Source organism: Phocoena phocoena, chromosome 12, assembly GCF_963924675.1.
Source record: "Phocoena phocoena chromosome 12, mPhoPho1.1, whole genome shotgun sequence".
In the NCBI taxonomy this organism is placed as follows: domain Eukaryota; kingdom Metazoa; phylum Chordata; class Mammalia; order Artiodactyla; family Phocoenidae; genus Phocoena; species Phocoena phocoena.
Window position 1 is genome coordinate 7,365,352 of NC_089230.1, and position 19,266 is coordinate 7,384,617.

General features: G+C 45.3%; 1 protein-coding gene across 6 annotated transcripts in view; it reads left to right on the forward strand.

Annotated features, from left to right (window-relative positions):
• The window catches only part of PLG (plasminogen), a 44,028-nt gene that overhangs the window by 22,053 nt on the left and 2,709 nt on the right, over window positions 1–19,266 (forward strand). For 2 of the 6 annotated variants that reach the window (XM_065888536.1, XM_065888538.1), the window contains 7 exons: window positions 5,726–5,907; window positions 7,509–7,657; window positions 8,759–8,852; window positions 12,867–12,987; window positions 14,729–14,809; window positions 15,303–15,443; window positions 17,259–17,365. In XM_065888536.1, coding sequence (XP_065744608.1) covers window positions 5,726–5,907; window positions 7,509–7,657; window positions 8,759–8,852; window positions 12,867–12,987; window positions 14,729–14,809; window positions 15,303–15,443; window positions 17,259–17,365 — 875 coding nt within the window. Of the gene's footprint in view, window positions 1–5,725; window positions 5,908–7,508; window positions 7,658–8,758; window positions 8,853–12,866; window positions 12,988–14,728; window positions 14,814–15,208; window positions 15,213–15,302; window positions 15,444–17,258; window positions 17,366–19,266 lie in introns of all 6 variants that reach the window. The other 4 variants (XM_065888537.1, XM_065888541.1, XM_065888540.1 and 1 more) reach the window with 4 other exon arrangements.

Below are 19,266 nucleotides of genomic sequence, written 5' to 3' on the forward strand. Positions count from 1 at the left end.
AGATTCTTACTAGCCAGAGAGGAGAGACTTCATGGGACACCTTGGGCATTCAGTAAGGAATCCAGAAAAGTCACACTTTAGGGGTAGGATTAGTGTATTCCTGGAATAAAGGTTACTCTAGAAAAACACCCTAGCAAAGCTTTAAAGCAATCCTAAAATAAACAAAATGATCTCCAAGTAAACTAACTGTCCGCCAGAAGAAAAGTCAACACTCTTGAGAGGAAAATAACAAAATCAAGCCACTCAGTAATGTGGTATCTACAATGTCTGGCAGAAATTTTAAAATTACTAGACATGCAAAGATCATTAAATGTGATCCATAATGAGGAGAAAAATCAGTCAATACAGACTCAGAAATGATAGAAATGATGGAATTGGCAGACAAAAAATTCTGAAAGATATTATAATTGTGTTTAAGGATTTAAAGAAAAATAGGAACATAAAAGAATCAAATGGATAAGCTAAAGAGAAAGGAAACTGTAAAAGAGGCAAATGGAAAAGACAGAACTAAATATATATATATTTAAGAACTAAATATATATATTAAATATATATCTTAAATGAAAAAATCACTGGATGTCTTTACCATCAGGTAGACAATACAGAAGACATTACTGTTACAATTACATGACATGACATGACATGACATGACATTACAGTAGACATTACTGTTCTAATTTTCTTACATTATGCATGATGCTGTATAATATTAATACACGTTTGAATGTGGTAAGTTAGAGAGGGATATTGTAAATCCTAGAGTAACCACTGAAAATGAAAACTCAGAGGAATAGATAATAATAAGGATATTCAATTAATCCAAAAGGAAGAAGAAAAGGAGAGAAAAAGAGTAAAGAAGGCATGGTAGAAACAGAACATAAACAGAATGATGTTAGACTTAAACCCAGCCCTATCAATAAGTATATTAAATATAAAAAGGATGAAACAATGCAATTAGAAGGCAGAGATTGTCAAGTTGAATAAAACCAAAGCCCAGTTATGGTCTCTTTACAATACATGCTCTTTAAATATAAAGACATAAATAAGTTAAAAATCAAAATATGGAAAATTAATACAATAGAAACACTACCATACGACCCAGCAACCCCACTACTGGGCATATACCCTGAGAAAACCAAAATTCAAAAAGGAATCACGCACCAAAATGTTCATTGCACCTCTATTTACAATAGACAGGAGATAGAAGCAACCTAAGTGTCCATCATCGGATGAATGGATAAAGAAGATGTGTCACATATATACAATGGAATATTAATCAGCCATAAAAAGAAATGAAATTGAGTTATTTGTAGTGAGGTGGATGGAGCTAGAGTCTGTCATACAGAGTGAAGTAAGTCAGAAAGAGAAAAACAAATACCGTATGCTAACACATGACAAAGTGAGAGAGTGGCATGGACATATATACACTACCAAATGTAAAATAGATAGCTAGTGGGAAGCAGCCGCATAGCACAGGGAGATCAGCTCGGTGCTTTGTGACTACCTGGGGAGGGGGGATAGGGAGGGTGGGAGGGAGGGAGACGCAAGAGGGAAGAGATATGGGAACATATGTATATGTATAACTGATTCACTTTGTTATAAAGCAGAAACTAACATATCATTGTAAAGCAATTATACTCCAATAAAGATGTAAAAAAAAAAACACTAATCAAAAGAAAGCTAGAATGGTTTTTAACACCAGACAGACAAATTAATTTAGGATAAGAAATATACCAGAGATAAAAAGGCCATTTTTGAAGTAAAAAGCGTTAACGATGCTAAATGTGTTGACCCTAATAACAGAGGTTCAGATGTATGAAGCAAAAACTGACAGAACTAAAGAGAGAAATAGATGCGTCCACAATTACAGTTGGAGATTTTCTCACTTCTCTCTTGTATAGTTAAAAATTCTCCCAAAACAATACAGTAGGACAAGTAGATGAAAAATTCAGAGAAGATACAGAAGTTTTGGAGGAAAATATGAACCAACATAACATATGCCCAACTTTAGAATACATATGCAAGTGCACAAGGAACATTCACCAAGGTATATCATATGCTTGGCCTTGAAAAAGTCCCAATAAATTTAAAAGGATTAAAATAATATACAGGTGTCTTCTGAGCCAACAGAATTAAATGAGATATAAATAATGAAAAGTTTAGGAAATTCTCAAATATTTGGAAATTAAAGAACACATTTCTAAATAACCCATGAGTCAAAAAAGAAATCACAGAGGAATTCAGGAATCAGTGGTACTGGCAAAAAGATATACAAATGGAAAAAGGGAAAGTCTGGAAACTGACCCGCAAACATGTATGGTCAGTTGATTTTCAATATACCTGGCGAAGCAATTCAATAGGAAGAGGAAAATTTCCCCCAAATTGTTCTGGAACAACTGAGTGTCCGTAAAGGAAAAAAACCCCAAAACCTTGACTCCTAGCTGCCATGTCAAATTCACTTGAGAAAACTCTTAGACCTGAAAGGAAAGGTTAAAACTAAAGCTGAAATTTAAAGCTTCTGGAAAAAAATATGAGATTATTTTCACAGCCTTGGGGAAGGCAGACCATTTTTGGATAGGACCCAGAAAACATTATAAAAAAATTATAATTTGGACTTTAATAAAATGAAAACTTTGCTTATCAAAAGTCATTGTTAAGAAAATAGACAAGGGCTTCCCTGGTGGCGCAGTGGTCAAGAGTCCGCCTGCCGATGCAGGGGACACGGGTTCGTGCCCCGGTCCGGGAAGATCCCACATGCCGCGGAGCGGCTGGGCCCGTGAGCCATGGCCACTGAGCCTGCGCGTCCGGAGCCTGTGCTCCGCAGCGGGAGAGGCCACAACAGTGAGAGGCCCGTGTACCGCGAAAAAAAAAAAAAAAAAGAAAATAGACAAGTCAGGGACTGGGAGAAAAATAATCTCAATCCATATATCTGACAAACGGCTTGTATCTAGAATGTGTAAAGATCCCTTCCACACACTAGTAAGAAGGCAAACAACCTAAGAAAAAGGGGCTAAAGACTTTAATAGACATTCCACAGGGAAAGATATACAAATGGTCAATAAGCACCTGAAAAAATGTTCAACATTTTAGCCATTACAGAAATAAGAATTATAACCACAAAATAAGAAGTGTGCCCGGGCTGCGGAGCGGCTGCAGCCCTCACACATGTTGGTAGGGATGTAAAATGGAGCGACCACTTTGGACACCAGTCCAACATTTTCTTATAAAGTTAAACGTGCATCTGCCTACAAACCTGCAATTCTATTTGTGAATGCTCACCCAAGCGAAATGAAACATAAGCCCCCCAAAAGATCTACCAGGAAGTTCTTAGCAGCTTTATTCATAAAATTGCCCCAAACTGGAAAGCACTTCAGTGGCCATCAATAAGAACATGAACAGTTGGTGGGATATTCATACCATGGAATACTATTCAGAAATAAAAAGGAACGAGCTACTGACACTCTCAAATAGCACGGATAAAGCTTATAAACAGTATCCTAAGGAGAGGAGCCACACGTAAAAGGTACATACTTGTATGAGCCCTTTCATAGGAAGTTCCAGAGAAGGCAAAACTAATTTATGGTGAAAGAAATCAATAGTATTTGCGTCTGGGGGGCAGCTGAGATTGATTGAGCAGTGACCCAAGGGAGGTTTCTGGGGCTGATGGAAATGTTCTCTATCGCACTAGGAGTGTGAGCTATACAGGTATGTGTGTTCATCAAAACTCGTCAAACTACCTTAAAAAAATAAGGGCGGTCACAAAGCACCGAGCTGATCTCCCTGTGCTATGCGGCTGCTTCCCACTAGCTATCTACCTTACGTTTGGTAGTGTATATATGTCCATGCCTCTCTCTCGCATTGTCACAGCTCACCCTTCCCCCTCCCCATATCCTCAAGTCCATTCTCTAGTAGGTCTGTGTCTTTATTGCTGTCTTACCCCTAGGTTCTTCATGACATTTTTTTTCCCTTAAATTCCATATATATGTGTTAGCATACGGTATTTGTCTTTCTCTTTCTGACTTACTTCACTCTGTATGACAGACTCTCGGTGTTTTGTGACCGCCTGGAGGGGTGGAATAGGGAGGGTGGGAAGGAGGGAGACGCAAGAGGGAAGAGATATGGGAACATACGTACACGTACAACTGATTCACTTTGTTATAAAGCAGAAACTAACACACCGTTGTAAAGCAGTTATGCTCCAATAAAGATGTAAAAAAAAAAAAGAGCAGGAGTCTGTTTCACATGACAAGCTTTTTAACACATCCAGGGCTCAGAAACCTGCTAACGGGCTTCCTCAATTTGTGGGCCTGGGCTTGAGACTGTCACTTGTCTATAGTACCCACAGACACAGTGTTGCTGGATTCCCATAATACGTTTCAAACTATCTCATAAGCCTCAGGCCATGGGTCTAAGCTGCAAAGGGGTGTCCAAGGCTGAGGCTTCTGAGAGGCTGGGGTGAAGTTGTGGCCCTGGGGATCCAAGTTGCCCAGTGAGCCCCAGGCTGCTCGTCTGCTACGTCCTTATCCAATTGTTTCTGATTCAGCTCCCACAGACCCTGTGGTCTATCCAGACGTCTCCCTTCATCCATTTGATCCCACTGTCCTTTAGTCACGCCCCCTCCCCTCAGTCTCCGAGTGGCTCCAGCTAGAGGGGTCTGGGGTTCCTCCCCATATGCCCCAGAATGCAGCATCCTCGGGAAACCTCATCCTGCCTGGGAGCTAGTTTTCCAGGAAGGCTTCCACAAGCCTTCCAATCCCCAAACCCACTCGATCTACCTATGATATTTACAGTAATATTACTGTCCTGAGTTTTTGTTTCATCGTAAAATACAGTATGGGTAAATAGAATAAGAGAGGGGCCCTGGGAATATCAATATCATCTTGTATGTCTTTTCTGCCTTGGATAAGTATGTTTTGGTTCCAACTTACGTAGCCCTATGTACTCACATAGAGAGAGAAAGCCAGAGATATAGATATATTTGTATGTGCCTTTAAAAAACTCTAAAATACATGCTTCAAAATCCATATTGGTTATCCCTGGGGAAGGTATTTAACATTCCCAGGGAAAGGAAGATATTCTGATACTTTCTGTTATACATTTATATATGATCTGTTTTTATATGGAGCATATATTACTTTTGATTTCTTTTTAAACAAATTTATTTCTTTCTTTATTTTTGGCTGCATTGGTTCTTCACTGCTGCGGGCGGGCTTTCTCTAGTGCATCGAGCAGGGGCTACTGTTCCTTGAGGTGCGCGGACTTCTCACTCCTCTTGTTGCAGAGCACGGGCTCTAGGCGTGTGGGCTTCAGTAGTTGTGGTGTGTGGGCTCAGAAGTTGTGGCTCGTGGGCTCAGTAGTTGTGGCTCACAGGCTCTAGAGCACAGTCTCAGTAGTTGTGGCACATGGGCTTAGTTGCTCCACGGCATGTGGGATCTTCCCAGACCAGGGCTCGAACCCGTGTCCCCTGCATTGGCAGGCGGATTCTTAACCGCTGCACCACCAGGGAAGTCCCTTGATTTTTTTAAAATAAAAACTATAACCTATTTTTAAAAACTTACCCACTTTGTAAGAAGTTGAGGACTATCTGTGCTTGTGACATTATAATAATAATTGGTACCTTAATGGAAATATCTCAGTCACTTTGTTGTAACAAAATTCAGAGGGTGCTGGGGTGCCCTGAAGATTCGCTCACCTCTCATGACCTCTACTGCTGTGGAATTTACAGTGGCTTGACAATGAACTACTGCAGAAATCCAGATGCTGATAAAAGCCCTTGGTGTTATACCACTGACCCGAGCGTCAGATGGGAGTTCTGTAACCTGAAGAAATGCTCAGAAACACAAGAGCGTGTCACAGAATCTCCAACTGCTGCCCAGGTTCCAAGTATACAGGATACTTCTGAAGCAGGTAAGAAGTCTGTGGCCAGACATCTATATAGTTGGGTATCGGGATGACAAGAGATGGAAAATCTTTGGGATGCAGAGGCGTCATTGTTACAGGGAGCTGGAGTGCTGGCTGAGTCTGCGATATGGAAGGAAGCCTCAGTGTATCACCTGGGGGAGACAGAGCTGCTCTTGCTGGCATGATGGGGTAGGGCGTTTCTTTAGGATTTGAAAACTAGTTGCTTGTGAGGGATGGTTACAATTTTGAGCCTGGGTGGACTGACATGTTGATGATGGTGGCCGAGATGGGACATTCTAGAAAAGCAAGTCTCTGCCTTTTGCATGGAGGGATAGAAATGGCTGATTTGGTTTTGAATGTACAGAGTTAGGAGGGCTACAACAAACACCTGGCGAAGCGGACATGCAGCTCCAAGGGTTTCGGGGCCTGAGCATAAGAATGTCGTTATCATCTGAGGTGGGAGACATGAAGATATCACAGTCCTCTCTGTTTCCCTGGCCCTTCGCCCGCGTGTCGCTCTAAGTGCTTGGCCCCTGGTCCTGTGGTTGTCAGGTGGCAGGAAGTGCTCTGTACCGCTGCAGGGTAAGGAAACCGAGGGGGCTGATTCTCCCCCTGCCCCGGAATGAAAACTCAGGGGTCCCATGGCTTGTCTGACCACTTTCAGATAATCCAAAATCAGACAGGAATGATTAAATGAGAACTTGGTTTCTAGTTGAGACCCCCCTCTCCTTCCGGAGGTGGACTTGCCTCCTCCAGGATGCTGGAGAAACCTCCCCTACTGCTCCCGACTGAACACCTGTACACCTGTACAGCTGCTGTACACACAGGGCCAGCTCATCTCTCCCCACTCTTTCTTGGTGAGACTCTGAGTGCCGTGCTCCAGCTGGGGATCCCTCCTGATAAGACCTCGCATGGCCTCACGTGATGCCCCACACTTGGTGCACGAGTAACTCACACACCCTGGCCCTGGAAAACACTGGAGGCCGCCTAGCCCAGCCCTGCTCCTTGGCCTGGAAGCCAGCTGGCCCAGCTTTTGCTTTGTGGATTTTCCATGTGGCCATCAGAGCACTGGGCACTGGGTCCCCCTATGGAACACACATCAATTTCTCTGAGGGGTTCTGCCGAATCCCCCAACGGCAAGGCTTGAGGTGAGGGATGAGTTTGGGGAAGGGGCCTCTCGTCATCCCTTTATTACCTCTTTCATCCCAGAAGGTGGGAACTCACAGCACAGCTCTGGCCAAAATAATATTTTTTATAAAATCCTTTTCAATCCGCACTCTTTCTCTCCGTCCTTGTTGAGGTGTTCAAGAATCATCTAACAGCTCACGGTGGCATCTGTGTCACCACTCAGCTTGTTATAAAATTGATTATCTTAGTGTCCTGGCCAAACCTCCCAGTCTAGCATCTCAGCTCGTGATCATTTCTGAGCCAATAGCGTTTCTGGTAACTTGTCAAATTCAGCAGAGCTCACTGACGTCTTTAGCACTCCTGCGTTCTGAAGGATGTGACCACAGTCTGTCCTGAGAGAAACCTAGCACTGCTGCGTTTGTTCCTTGTCACCCGGCTCTGTGTAATGACAGGAGACCACCATTCTCTCTCCCCGACAGACTGCATGTTCGGCACTGGTAAAGGATACCGGGGCAAGAAGGCGACCACGGTGGCCGGTGTCCCCTGCCAGGAGTGGGCTGCCCAGGAGCCCCACAAACACAACATTTTCACTCCAGAGACAAACCCACGGGCAGGTTTGGAGAAAAATGTAAGAGCCACTTTGATTTGGACTCGATTTTGCCTTTTGTTGACAAGTCTTTGCAGACTGAATTGACCCTCTGTTACAGAAAGTCAGCCTGACTGAGCTTCAGTGTGGGGTGGAGAGGAAGATGTGCGAGAGATTTCAGGGGACCAAGCGTAGGATCTAACCAGCCTCAGCGTGGGAGGGAGCGTTAGCACGGGCAAGCCAACCTCCCTGTCTTTATCACTTCCATGTGTGTCATTTCCTGTCTGCTTTTGTTACTGATTTATGGTTTCCAGTGATCAAAGATGACCTTCATGACATTGTAGTTGGATTTTTCTAGAAGAAAACTGGATGCGTAATTAGGACTCCACTAGGATTTCTCCTAGTCCCACACATTCTCTGGGGTGGTTTCCTCTGGGGTATAGGTGTGTAGAGGGAAGGAAAAGGAAGACACAGTCTTTCCACAGCTGACCCACAGAGGGTGCCCAGGCCAGGGGAATAAGCAGTCCTGAAGCCACAGCAAACAGCAAACAAAACAGCGCCATCACGCAGAAGACTGACATGAGCAAAGGGACAGGACGAGTCATCCACGTCTACAGTCCCTTACTGCCGGGTCCCTATGGTCCCCACGGACACAGGCTGCTGAGTGGGGAGGCCCCTTTATACAGCCTCTACCTCAAGACGCCTCAGGGTCTTCACCCCTTCCCCAGGGGAGTGGCCTCAAGGCTGGAGCTCCTTTTGAACGAGAAGTGACGGATGGCATTCTGTGAGTCAGAGGCTTGACACGCATCCTGAAGTGATAGCTTTGCCTGCCTCCCCCCCAAAGGAGCACTAACCCTTCATCTTCTCAGGACATCAGTGAAACCAGTGTCTGCGCCTCATGTGACATTCTCTGCCCTCTCCCGCCCGGGTGTGCGCCACCCCCTATATGCCAGCCTCACGTGACATTCTCTGCCCTCTCCCGCCCGGGTGTACGCCACCCCCTATATGCCAGCCTCACGTGACATTCTCTGCCCTCTCCCGCCCCGGTGTGCGCCACCCCCTATATGCCAGCCTCACGTGACATTCTCTGCCCTCCCCCGCCCCGGTGTGTGCCACCCCCTATATGCCAGCCTCTTTTTCCAGTACTGCCGCAATCCTGATGGTGATGTCAATGGTCCCTGGTGCTACACGACAAATCCAAGAAAACTTTTTGACTACTGTGATGTCCCTCATTGTGGTAAGCTTCTTTCTTTTTTGGAAGGAAATGACTTCTAAATAAATGCAGCATCACCTGGTCTTAGATCTGCAAGACAAGAGTTTGGGCTGAGCGCTTCTGGGCAAGAGAGGGTCCCCTCTCCTTGGGAGCCCTCTTTTCATCCTGGGCCTCTTGAATCTGTCCTACTCGTGGCCCCCTTTGTTAGGCACCGCCCCCTCCTCTGACTCTGTAAACAAAATAAATGCAAAATTCTCCAAAAGAGCAACTTCAGAGGTGATCTAATCAGCCTCCAGACAGTTCCACTGAACTCTCCAGTGTCTGGGGTGGGAGGCATGAAACACAAACTTAGAGTCACCCAGATAGGAAACTCTCTCTTTCAGCAGCTGAGAAGAAAGAAAGCACAAACCGCAGGAAACTGCTAAACAGACAACATACATTGTAAACCTATAAACTGTCATCCTAAGAATTCAATGAAAAGTAACACAGCTCTTTACAAAGCCCCAGCTTTCTTTATCCTAAGATGACCATGCGTTAGCCATGCATTAGTCAGACAACTTAGAGGAAGCTTGCCGGGTTCTTTCCTCGTTTCTCTGGGACTTTTCTAGGGAGTGAGAAGCTTGGATCAGCGAAAGGGGAGTTGAAGTTAGTTCTGAAAAGTTTGGGGTAACAAATCCATACATAGGACTTTTCTAGGGAGTGAGAAGCTTGGATCAGGGAAAGGGGAGTTGACGTTAGTTCTGAAAAGTCTGGGGTAACAAATCCATAGATAGATAGATAGAGGTAACAAATCCATAGATAGGTCTGGAGAACAATGTAAGCCACTTTGATTTGGACCCTATCTTACTTTCCGCTGAGCCATCTTTGCAAACACCATCTGTCCTGGTTCCCGCTAACCAGTCTGGACTTCTCCTCTGCACCGTTTGACTGCATCTGCTTGTGTCTGCCACGTGCGGGGACAGGCCGGAGCAGAGAAGTTGCTGCTGCAAAGCCACTTAAGTCCACGTCCGGAGATGGTTTGGGAGGCAGTTTGGGGAAGGGGTTGAGAGCTCCGGAGCCACACTGTCGGGCTTTGATTTTGGGCCACTGCTGGGTAGAGCAGGGGGAGGAGGGAGAGGTCAGGGTGACAGGAAAGATTCTACTTGGCTGCTGTCCTTGTGCTCTCTGGACTTGGGGAATTTATAGCTCACTCGTTCTCCAGTGTGTGTTTGCTGTGCACAAGCTCTCTTGGTGGCCCTCCATCTGAGAGCCCCTGGTGGGGTTAGCGCCTCCCTTTCCACTCCTCCCTGCCAACCTGAAGCTTTCTGGTACCCCACTGCCTCTTACCGCGTGGCCTCGCTATCCTGGACAGGCTGCCTATGTGGCACGATTGCCTTTAACTTGTATAGCTTGACAGTCCCGCCCCGGCCTCTACAGCTGTGCCTGGGATTCACGCATCTCTGATTCCCACTGAAGGGAAGTACAGTAACGTCCCAGGTGCAGCCCTCAGTCACCACCAGACGCTATCAGCTTCTCAAGTGTGAGGCAGGCCTGGGTATCCTTCAGGAAATATGTCTCAAGATCAGACCACGTGGTCTGATAGCGTGCCCACATCCTGAGGAAGCGGGGACCTCACAGTCCGCTGGAACAGCCCTCTCTCCATTCTTTCTTCTTTCTTCCGTCTTAAGAACCTGATTCTTTTCCATCCTTGACTTGGGTAAGAGTACCAGCATTGTAGAAGAGGCTATTTGCCTTGATGTCTGCAGATGGAGGTTTACCTTACACATCCCCGGGCATCCTTGGGGCCTCTGTTGAATCTTCCAGTGCAACATCTTTTTACGTACCCACCGTCAGAAGGTAAAGATTACAAACCTCAGCTGTGTCCTTCTTTCTAGTGCTTAGAGCAATGCCTAGTGCATGCCAGGCACTACGTATACATATTTGAATACATATTTGCTGAATGAGTAAATTCAGCACAGTTCCTCCAACATGTCAGGTCGGTGCTTAACAGGGTGACTATCCCCGGTTAAGGGTACTTTCTGTGTGTGTGCTTGTATGGCTTTCGATAAGTTTATTCAGATTTTACAGAATATGAAATCTCTTTGAAGTATGACTTTGTTTTCTTAGGTTATTTTCACCTTCTCTGTTTTTTTAAAAAAGATTTTTATTGCTTATTCCTGGGAGATTTTGGATTTCCTTTATGTAAGTGAGAAATTTCCTAATAGCAATTTTCTTTAAAATTTCCAAACTTTACATCGTCTGTAATTCCCATGGAAAATATCTTTAAAATGAAAAAGTAACGCTGATTAACTTTTTAGGCTACACGTAAGCTTCTTTAAGCAACTCACCTGAAAAATTTGTGTAAATATTCTGTGTTATTAAAACAATGGCACCATGCAAATTGCACATAAGTAAAACAATTTGAAACCAGAACTATAATCTATTCAGCACAGTATTCTGCTTCTCAATTTTATCAAGGGATTGTATTGTTTTTCTCTTTAATATTAACTTCAAAAATTGAAAGATGCAGGCTTCCCTGGTGGCGCAGTGGTTGAGAGTCCGCCTGCCGATGCAGGGGACACGGGTTCGTGCCCCGGTCCGGGAAGATCCCACGTGCCGCGGAGCGGCTGGGCCCGTGAGCCATGGCCGCTGAGCCTGCGCGTCCGGAGCCTGTGCTCCACAACGGGGGAGGCCACAACAGTGAGAGGCCCGCGTATCACAAAAAAATAATAATAATAAAATAAAATAAAAATTGAAAGATGCCCATTTTAAACATAATTTTATTTATTTATATTCATTTATTTTAAATTGTAAATTTTTGTTAATTGGTTTTAACAACTCATTTCAATTCCACCAACACTAACAGTACAAATAATAAGTAATTAAAAATAAATAGAACTTCAGCTTTGTTTTGAATACTAAGACCAGGGTACCATAATATCTGTAGTTATTCTTTTCTTAGTCCATTTCTGTAAGTCTATCCTGTGTAAGACACAGTAAGAGAAATTAAGGTCAGTGTTAGAGAGTAGGATTTCATTATATTGCATGCTTCTTTAAAAAAAAAAAAAAAAACTTCTGTATATAGATTCTCAGAATAGGCCAAGACAATTGGAAAGGTATTTGGAAAATTCAGATTCCAGATTCACTAGAGGATAGAATCTCTTGGTTGATTAAGAGCAAAAAATTTCTCCTTGTAATGTTATTATCAACGATGATTTATGCTTCTGTTTTTGAAGATCTTAAAGGGCTCCAGACAGTAGGGAAGCCCTTTATGAATACCTTGTGTAGCCCCTGAACTGTTCTAGACATTAGTAAGTGGCACCAACCAGAGATGGAGCATTAACCCTAATCTCCAGGAACCCTGCAGGCCAGGTGGAGAGAGAAAGCAGGTGGGAGAGTGAATAGAGAGGAAGGCAAGCGAACGGAAGTCATCTCCGTGGCATTGGGTTAGTCTTGGGAGGCTCCCTGGAAAAGCCATCCTGAAACTGGCTGAGAGAAGGCATTATTTTAGTTTAGGACTGTTATCCTTGCTACACACACAGACACACACGCACACTTGCGTGCACACACACAAACACATGCACACATACGTGCACACACAGAGATTCACATTTTAAAAATACTCTTAGTGCCTTTCAATGGGGATGACAATTATGGTTTTCAGTAAACTTTACATGGTTCAGATGATGATGGTGACGATGATTCACTCTCTAGATATAGCACATCAAGTCAGAATAACAATTTGTGTCAGTCAAGCTCCTCTCCAAAAAGCTCTCATTCTAATGCCTAATTCTTCCAAATTTATTTAATCACTTCCTTAAGAAAGCAGTAAAAAAAAAAAAAAAAGTACTTATATTTTCTTGAAAGGAGAAGGAAATGTTGTTGTCCCCTACCACTCTTGAAACTTAGAAAAAATATTCCAAAAGTTGTTTATGATTTTACTATTTAGTTTGGGCTTTGGGATGTCAAAAATTCAGTGCTTTGGCCACGAGCCATGAATTTATCACGAGTTGCTCTCTCACGTCTTCAAATGCAAATTTTTCCCACTTTGTGCCACAGCTTCCTCTTCATTTGATTGTGGAAAGCCCCAGGTAGAGCCGAAGAAGTGTCCCGGAAGGGTTGTAGGTGGGTGCGTGTCCACCCCACACTCCTGGCCCTGGCAAGTCAGCCTTCGAAAAAGGTAACACCATGTCCAGAAACAGTGTATTCCATCCTCCTGTGTACTCCTTGCAAAACCTTTCTACATTCACACTAAATCCACATACCCTCAGTATCAGTACCTGCCTCTAAGTTCTGCAAAGGAGTAAGGAAAACTACAAAAAACTTTTTCTATGTTTTTTAGTTGAGGGATAGTTGCTGTAAAATATGTTACAGCTGTGAAATATAGTGACTCACTGTTTTTAAAGGTTCTGCTCCATTTATAGTTATTATAAAATATTGGCTATATTCCCCTTGTAGTACAATATATTCTTGTAGCCTCTTTTATACCTAACAGTTTGAACCTCTCACTCCCCCTCCCTATATAGCCCCTCCTCCTTTCCCTCTCCCCACTGGTAACCACTAGTTTGTTCTCTATATCTGTGAGTCTGCTTCTTTTTTCGTTATGTTCTTTTCTTTGTTCTTCAGTTTGAAAATAGTCAGAATTAGAAGCTTTTTTTTTTTTTTGATCTGGGCAGCTCTCATCAAAATTGATAAATGTAGCAATTTACACTAAGTTCCCATAGTGCTAAAAAACTGTGGAAGATGCCTTGAGGGTTTCGATAGATACCCACTGTTACTTTGTCAAACGAAGAGAAAGGGATATTTTTAGAAATGGGACACCTGGAGGGGGAGGGTAAAGATTAAATTATCTATAATATATCACACAGAGTCTCTTCTCTTTTTTTTCTGTCTTTCTTTCCTTCCTTCCTTCCACAGTTTTGAGAACTACTGAATTTAATCAAAGGGTGCTCACCCATTTGCAAAACGCCATCTCCTTCAGTGAAGGGTAGCTCAGGATCGACGTAATTTAAGAGTGATCAGTCCCCATCCGACATGACCCAGAAGGTTCAGGTTATCTTTCAGTGGTGCTCGCCTTTGATAAGCCCGTTTGGCGTCTCATTCGAAGCACACGCGGGAAACAGGCTGATGTGCTTTTGATGTCGCACCAGAGCACATGCGCCCAATCGCTGTGCTCCGCGGTCTTCCTTCCGCTTGTGAGACGCTATCGATGAATGAAAATAGTCTATTTCATTCCCCGGCTGAGTTGGCTTTTCTTTTATTTGTCTTATCATTTAGTAACTGCTTGAGATACGGAGCCTTCACCTTTCACGTATCTCATATTCCTTCTTTCCCAAGATGCGCTGTGGTCTATTTCCAGATTGATAATCGCCTTGCTGGTCATTCACTTACTATTTGTGTCCCTTTCATTATGATGGGCTTCGGAGCGGCTCACACAGATTTTATGAGTGACCCCGTGTCTACGCAGTCCTATAAAGTAAATGATTTAGGAGACGTTCCCCCCAGAGCGAGCTTTCTCAGGTAAGATTAGCAAATGCCCGTGAATCACGGCTACTCAGGATCCCACTTGGTTCCCTGAAGAATGACTCGTCGGGTCTTGCATAGATCTTGTCAAAAAGAAGTGACAGGGAGCTGGAGTCCAGGGCCAAAGGGTCAAAGCCATGGGCGTGGACCCCCTGTTGGAGTCGCATGGCTTTGCTGGGCCTCGCCTGCGCGCCAGCCACCTTCCAGAGTGGTGTAGTGACCTCTTGAGAACCCACCACAGGAGCACAGCTCAAAGCTCCCACCATCCCGATGACGGGCCGGTCACCTTGTCCTTTGGGAATGTCAGCGATATCACAACAGAGTGAGCACTACTTCCGGGCTTTCTGTAGAATAAATCATCAGGTTTGAACTAAAATCCTGGCACATTTTCCTTCTAGATTTCCTTCTAGAAGCCACTTCTGTGGAGGCACTTTAATATCCCCAGAGTGGGTGTTGACTGCTGCCCACTGCCTGGACAGGTATGTTTAGGGGACCCCTGACACAAAGACTCACTCGTCTTAAAGACTTCCGCCTCCCCGTCTCTCCTTTCCTTCACCCTTTTCTCCTCCCCTCTCCCCTTCCCTGTTCCCTCCCCTTCCTTCCCTCCTTCCTTTCATGGCAGTGACACTGGGGACCAGGGAATGGATGAGAAGGGCCTGAGGCAGAATTGCCAGGGCCATTGGACGAGAGAGGAGGAGGTGTTCCTAGAGAGAAACGAAGAAGACAGACCCCTATCTGTCCTGCGCCAACTTCAGTGTTGGTGTCATTCTTCCTCTGTGGTCAGGCCAAAAGCAGCCCCGAGAACATTCCTTAACAGCCAGGTTCAGGTAAACCGTGAACTTGTTTCTTGCCACTCGGAGGTCTCTGATGGTAGGTAGCCCAGTGGGGAGAAGACGCAGTGTTTGTGGCTTAGAAGGGTACCCGATGAAGGGCTGGCCCAGATTTTGTTCCTAACGTTGCTGTCTTCTCTAGCTACTCAGGGCCGGCATCATACAAGGTCATCCTGGGCGCACACCGAGAGACCGCCATTGAAGACAGTGTCCAGGAAATACAAGTGACCAAGCTGTTCCCGGAGCCCACTCGGGCCGACATCGCCTTGCTCAAGCTGAGCAGGTACTGGCTCGCCCGTGACTCTCACCCTGTGAGCAGTGAGAACATTTGCTCATCACTGGGTTTATGAGCCGTAACAGAGTTGTGTGTGGGCAGCCCCGTCTAGGACCCCAAAGGCATGGGGCATTGGGACAGGCATTGACCTTCAAGTGAGAAAACCTGGGCTCAGCCCCGCCTGCCTCTTACTAGCCGTGGTCATGACAAAGGCACCAGGACACAGTTTCCTCTTGCGGAAAAAGAGCGAGTTGAAACATGAGGTACAGGTTACCCCTCAAACTCTCTCACTTAATGTTCCCCAGCCAGCTAATATACATTCATAATCAGAGAATTATTCAATTATTCCAGGTTGACACTCTCTTTTCAATGTAATAATATATTTGGGGGAATCCAATGGGATTATGTATATTTCGATGCACTTTATAAAGGCGATGTAAACAGACACACACACTCAAAATTCACAAGTGCAAATTCTCCTTCTTCCTATCTCTGGTTTTATGTTTCCTGTTGAAATGGTGTTTTCTTAAGTCTGACAAAATGATAAATCTGTTAACGTCATTTAAAGTGAGCAGTATTTGGAAACAGGTCACAAGGGAGACAGCTAAATAAACAGACTGCTATTTTGAGAATAGGCACATTTGGGACAGTCAGCAAGGCATGCAGAGCCCATCGGCCATGCATGATGGGCTCCAGATGACAGCGGGACGACGGTGATGGTGACGAGGATGTGGCCAGCCCAGGGGTAAAGAGTCTGAGTGGGGCTCGCTGGGTCTGGACAGAAAACACTTCACAAGTTTTCTGGGTCAGTAAACTGAGCGACTCCCTGGGGTATTTGGACGCTCTGGAAAGGAAAGAAAGGGCCTTCTTGGCTTAGCCTAAAAAAGGAGCTGATTCGCTTTTCTCCATGGTCCCCTGGGGCCATCAGGAAAGCTGTGATCCTCGAGCAAGTCATTTAGTGAACGTGGGTTCTGGATGTGTTCTCCGATAGACTGATGCGCTTGAGCTTTCGGGTACCCACCCCCAGGCTCCCCAAACCCCAAGAGTCTCAGGCATTGGCGTTCCGCAAGGGGAACCTATACCGTGATGACCGCGGCCCCCACTCCATGTGAGACGCCCATCTATTCTGGTAGCTCTGACAGTGTGTGTCTGCTTCAAAGTTGAAGGCCATGATGGTTCTTAATCAGAATCAGGCATTTCTCACCTTCAATGGGTTCTCCTCCTGAACTTACTAAAATAGAATCAAGTCTAAAAGTCAAAGTTCTAATATTTGATTCTCTGGAACTCCAACGTGAAAGTTTGTGGAAAACAATACTACTTTGCTTAGGCAAGGGACTTACTTCTAATCCTCTTTGATTTGGTATCTTGCATTATATTGGATTCTTCCAGCCATGGTGTTGTAACATTCATGGGTGAGGAATCTGAGGACCCCGAAGATGGGGCAGCTTGCTCCTAGTGGCACAAGGCACTTGTTATTATTAAAGCCCTGTGATTGTACTTCAGCTGAATGGTCTACCTGCTGACTGAAGCCCTCTTAACTTCATCCATTGTCATCTCTGTTCCCACCTCTAGTTTCTTGTCCACAACTGGTGCCTTTGAAACAAATTATTCTATTTTTTTTTTTTTTGACTCATAAGATACTACAGGCAAATGTGAGGATGAAAAGTTGTTTTCTACATTACGCTGTGTCAGTGAAGCAAGGAAGAAATACCAGCTCAGAGCGTTCTGGGGCTCTGGGGCAGGTGGGATCTTGTGACCAACAGATGAATGGCAGAAGTCTCCCAGCAGGGCAGTCAAATGTAACTTTTGATGTTTTCCTTTCAGCCCTGCCATCATCACCGAAAAGGTAATCCCAGCTTGTCTGCCATCCCCGAATTACGTGGTCGCGGACCGGACAGTATGTTACATCACTGGCTGGGGAGAAACCCAAGGTAAGGTAAATTCTGTGACTCACATGATGAACTGGTTCTGACCTGCAACCTACATGGGAAAATGAGCATGTGTACTGATTTCTATCAGTGAGTGAGGTCCACTCCCTTCCTGACTTTGTCTGGACATCTGCCTCCGTCTCTATAATCAGTCATCGAGGGACATGGATGAGGGGAAGGGTAGTGTTTCCTTGAGACTCTGACCTCCAAAAATCCAAGGTTAATATTGTGTCCCCAGGTAAGTAGGGTTTTGACACAAGCTACAAATTAAGGGTGTTAGATTGTCGTTCATGTGAATTAAGCGCACAGAGTTCCCAAACACGGAGCAAATCAACAACAAAATTTATAGTTAAACTAGTCTCCTCAAATACCCACTTGCCTGGCTCTGCGTGGAGACGTTGTTGGGGGTAGGGCAGACTGACAGCAGGGGAAAGGAAGAAAGGTCCCAATTCTAGGATGGTATTTGGTATTGGTTGACGGGGTGAGGATGAGAGAGGAAACGTTTCTGCAGGATCCTGGCTCAGCAGCTGGTACTATATTTTGGGAATCCCATCTTCTCTTTGCAGTATGCCCTGCATTATATTATAATAAAAATTATTATTATATCCTTCAGACTCGGGCCTAGGAACATTATAAGAATGTCCTAGATCTCTGCCTCACTTTCTCAGAAGCATTGGTCGGAGCACCAGAGTGGGAGCCAGGAACCCTGGAAAGTAGTTCTGGTTCTGCCACCAGCTGGGCGAACGGGACAAGTCACCTTACCTCTTTGTACCATTTGGCATCTAAGCCCTCATCCATAAAATCCGTGTTTTCAAATTACGTTCTACATGTTAGCCTTGGTTTCCTCATCTGTGCTCCCCTATGAGGTCACTGTGAGGACTGAGATAGTGCATATGAAGAGCTCAGTGCTTTGGAGATGGTATTTCAGCAGCTCCTGTGCCTATTATACGACCACCACCGCCATCACCACCATCATCACCACCACCATCACCATGGACACCGCCATCACCACCACCATCACCACCACCATCACCATGGACACCGCCATCACCACCATCATCACCACCACCATCACCATGGACACCGCCATCACCACCACCATCACCACCACCATCACCATGGACACCGCCATCACCACCACCATCACCACCGCCATCACCATGGACACCGCCATCACCACCACCATCACCACCACCATCACCATGGACACCGCCATCACCACCACCGTCCTCACCACCACCCTCACCATCTCAGGACCATCATTATCATCACCATCGCCGTCATGGTCGGCCCCCAACCCTCCCCGTCATCACCACTGTCACTGTCATCAATAAGTACCACATAACCTGTGTGTAGCTGAGCCCTGATGGAACCCAGGCCTGCCAGACCCCCGCAAGCCCATCCACTGTTTCTTCTGTCTCACCAAGCACCCACACTTTTCTAACTTATCACCCTGCACTGGGTTCCCCTGTCTCTCCAGGCCTCGTCTGAACGTCTAACTGGAGAAAATGACTCTCAATGTATTCATTGGGTCAGGAGTCACAAAACATGAGTCAGGTCTGTTTACCAATTTTCTATATGTCAGTAATGACATCAGATCAATCAGCCTCTCCGTGTGAGGTCAGAATTCTCCCCTTTAGTCTCCAGACTTTCCCTGACTTCTGTATTCCAAAGCAAGGTAAGGGTTGATGTCGAGGGGGTCATTCATGTCAGCCCCTCATTAGCAATCGCTGGGTGTTTTCGGGGACCTGCTTCGACGTCCCCACCACCCCATCAGGTTCCTAGGTCACCCTCAGCCCCAGGCCCTCAGAAACGCCATCTCTCCTGTGGCCACACGATGGCAGCACCTCTGCACAGACCGCGAAGGCGTCTGGTCAACTAGCAGTGGATCTGTCCCTAGCCTC